Raw genomic sequence first — 3382 nt, forward strand, 5'->3', positions numbered from 1 at the left:
AAACGATTCGAAGAAATCACTCTGTGCCCCTTCCCAGTTTTCTTCGCTCAAGTGCATTTTTCCCCCACCTTTTTCGAATTATTCCCATGATTTTCGGATGTGGCACGGCGGACCGCACGGTGAGCGCCCTCTGATAGAGTGCTTTTAACCGTTTATTGTTCTTTGTATTCGCATACATCTGGATTTCCAGAGCATAGACCTCCAGTGAATATGTCCCCTTAGCTGGATCATCCGTCCCATCCTCCCGCTGACATGCTCGATGTAGCTCCTTCACCTTCTTGCTTAGCAGGCCGTACTCTCTGCGATCAAGCCAGAGCCTGGCCAACTTGATATTAGTCTTTAGCCAAAGCCGTTCATTGTTGGTATTCTGAAAAGAGTCCAGCGTTAAGGAGTAAAATTTCTCCATGCAATGATACGCCTTTGCGTCATCAGACCCTTTTTCGATGTAATCCAGCATGTTATTGATCGATTTCTCGGAGTAGTTTCTTGTGACGGCGGATTTAATGTAGGTGAGCAGTTCGCGATAATGTTCAACGGCCTGAGCGCATTGCTATTAGTTACACCACTCCAACACAACATCACTGTAGAGGGCATAGTTGGCGCTTACATCTTCATATCGACCGAGTTTAAATTCTAGTTTTATCGCTTGCTTTAAGCCTTTAAATCCCCTGTTAGATCGGCGAGATATCAATTGTCAGCAAAACCCTCCTCCAGTTTCGAAGCTGAGATAATGGAGGCGCACCAGTCGCCTTTCTCCTCCTCTAGAGCGGGGACTTCTGAAAATTCGTTAATAGCTTCTTCTGGGTTATCCGCTTTAATCTGCTTTGCATTGTAGTATTTATTTTCGATTCCAACATCCCCAGCCTCATCTTCATCGGCGTCCTCATACTCAAAGTCATATCTATAATAATTAGTTAGCAGTCGTAGCGCGAAGCTTGTGGGAAAATGGTAATTACGCACTCCTCCTGGTCGGAGTCCTGCATAAAATCGTCGTCCGACATCTTGGAAGGTTGAGCCGGGGACGTGGACCCGACCAAAGCCGGTTTGACTGGATAGAGCCAGGAGTTTCTGTAGAAAAGTGTTGACTTTCGGAGTATAGGGATCGCAATCTGTAACTTCAAGTGTGATGATATACAAGAGCAATGTCATTAGCAAAGTTATGGTGAGTCGTAAAATGTTCTCTATACTAATTGTAGTTGTTTATTACTCCGGTTTGAAGGTTGGAGAAAGATAACGCCAAGACGCTACTATATATCCGGACTAGTGCGGCTCTTTTCCCAAGTTTTGCCGCCGTTGTCGGATACCACTTTCGAGGGACAGTTGACCTTCTACTCACACCCTCTAGTCCTGTGGGCGTTACTTTCATATATTCACACCCATTACACATTGCCAAAATGGGAGGCGATCTCAATCTGAAAAAGTCCTGGCATCCCGTTCTCCAGAAGAACCAGGAGCGGGTATGGCTCGAACAAAAGAAAGCACTCGAGGAGCGCAAGCGGATCGAGCAGATGATGAAGGAACGGCAAGAGGAGCGGCAGATCCAGGAGTTACAGGAAATGCAAGAAGCAGCAGGTGGAAAGAAACGGTTAAATCGCGTGGATTGGATGTACTCAGGGCCGGCAGCGGGACAGACGGGCACAACAGAGGAGATGGAAGGATATCTTCTGGGGAAACGGCGCATTGATGATCTCATCAAAGGCTCGGAGAATTCAAAACTACAGAAATCCTCCACCGAAGGCTCTTTTATGGCTTTGCAGAACGCAAATACTGCGAGGGATGTGGCTGCAAAAGTAAGAGAAGACCCTATGCTTGCTATAAAGAAACAAGAGCAGGCTGCCTACGAAGCGATGATGAATGATCCTGTGAGAAGGAAACAGCTTCTTAAAGCAGCTGGTGTGGTAACTACACAGTCATCAGAAAAGAGCCGAAAACACCGGAGGCATCGACACAGAGACGATGAAGATGATGAGCGAACTTCAAGACATCGATCGAGGCGACACGACGATGCGAGTGACAGACACAGGTCCAGGAGACATGATGAGAATGACAGACGAAGCCACCATCATCGGATACACAGATCACAGCGCCGATCCAGCTCGCCATCGCCATCCCGAAATCCACCTCCAGATCACCATCGATCAAGACGCTCCCCATCTCCCGATCAACGTCGACGGTCATACTCTCCACATCTGCGCGACCGTTCACGGGACCGCTCGCGCTGTTGGCCCCGAGAAAATTCCTCACACTCCAGAAAAGAAAATTGGCATCATTCGCGAGGGGTATCCCCACCATCGTCTCGTCGCCGGTCCGATACTGCCGCTCCATCAAGCGAAGCTAGACCTACTACAGCTGCACCTACCACGATAAGTGATGAAGAGCGCAAGGCCAAGTTAGCAACTATGCAACAAAGCGCCAACGAGCTAGACCAAGCTCGTGCTGCACGCTTAGCTGCTGCTGACAAACGGGAGCGAGAGGCGCAAGATGCAGACGAGATGGCTCGCGCGCAATCGAGCAAATATGGTGGCAAGGGTCGATTCGTGGGTGGACTGAATCGCCGCGCTGGAGAAATTGGTCTGGCGGATAGGCTTAGACGAGGGATGAGGAATATCGAGAAAGAGCAGGAGGCATTTTAGGATGTGGGAATTTGTTTCATTTTGACTTTTGCTGGGTAGTACTTTTCATCAGATGCATTCATAAGCCTTTTGATATCCGTTGGGTTGGCCTCATATCCTCTCTCTCTCTCTCCCCCCACCCTCTTTTGGTGTGTTTGTGTCATTTGTTCCATCTTCATTTTTTTCTCCTGCATTCTTTCATGGTTGGCGTTTATCTGGTATTTGGCTGAGTTGTTTTTTGTTATTGGGATGGGCTGGATTTAACACATGGACAAGAACTGAAGGTATTTTAACATCCAAGTTGGCTGTTTTTACCTTGTTTCAGTCTTAAGCCAGAGACACAATATGTCAATTTCATAACAGTTACTGGTGGCAATGGTTCTTGTTAACTACAGAATTTTGCACGGTGGATCGGACCGCCATAATTAGCAGCAACTAACTTAAATGAGATCCATCAACTTCCTTCCTACGGGGTATTAGTCAAATATTTGTCGCATTTCTTAATATACTCTTCTATTAATTCTAGGCTGTACATGAGGATAAATACTAGATCGCTTTGAATTAATTCCACAGTCGATGAACAGGGTCCCGGTTGAAAAGCTCCAGACTCTCGTACCGGAGAGCCGATGGCAGTACCCGGAGAGTTACCCGAAATGAGTGGCTGACCACTTGTTATTCTGGCGGGCGAACCGTTGCTCCCAGCTGATCACGCAGCTGGGCTGCTTCAGCTAATCTTAGCGGCGCTTTAACTGCATGTTGCCTAGTGCATC

General features: G+C 47.6%; 2 protein-coding genes across 2 annotated transcripts in view; one reads left to right on the forward strand and one right to left on the reverse strand.

Annotated features, from left to right (window-relative positions):
- Positions 1 to 1001, reverse strand: part of HCAG_01239 (COP9 signalosome complex subunit 2) — a gene marked incomplete at both ends in the record, with an annotated part of 1839 nt that extends 838 nt beyond the window's left edge. The window contains 5 exons of the mRNA XM_001544142.1: positions 119 to 141; positions 177 to 550; positions 608 to 668; positions 743 to 901; positions 961 to 1001. Of these exons, the coding sequence (XP_001544192.1) occupies positions 119 to 141; positions 177 to 550; positions 608 to 668; positions 743 to 901; positions 961 to 1001 (658 nt within the window). The remainder of the gene's footprint in view (positions 1 to 118; positions 142 to 176; positions 551 to 607; positions 669 to 742; positions 902 to 960) is intronic.
- A 393-nt stretch (positions 1002 to 1394) lies between these two features.
- On the forward strand, positions 1395 to 2367 carry HCAG_01240 (predicted protein; the record flags this gene model as incomplete). Its single annotated transcript, XM_001544143.1, has 3 exons — positions 1395 to 1790; positions 1821 to 1862; positions 1918 to 2367. The coding sequence occupies 3 exons, from the start codon at positions 1395 to 1397 to the stop codon at positions 2365 to 2367; spliced, it is 888 nt and encodes a 295-aa protein (XP_001544193.1).
- Positions 2368 to 3382: the final 1015 nt, after the last annotated feature.

This window comes from Histoplasma capsulatum, genomic scaffold (assembly GCF_000149585.1).
Source record: "Histoplasma capsulatum NAm1 scaffold_1 genomic scaffold, whole genome shotgun sequence".
Lineage (NCBI taxonomy): Eukaryota > Fungi > Ascomycota > Eurotiomycetes > Onygenales > Ajellomycetaceae > Histoplasma > Histoplasma mississippiense.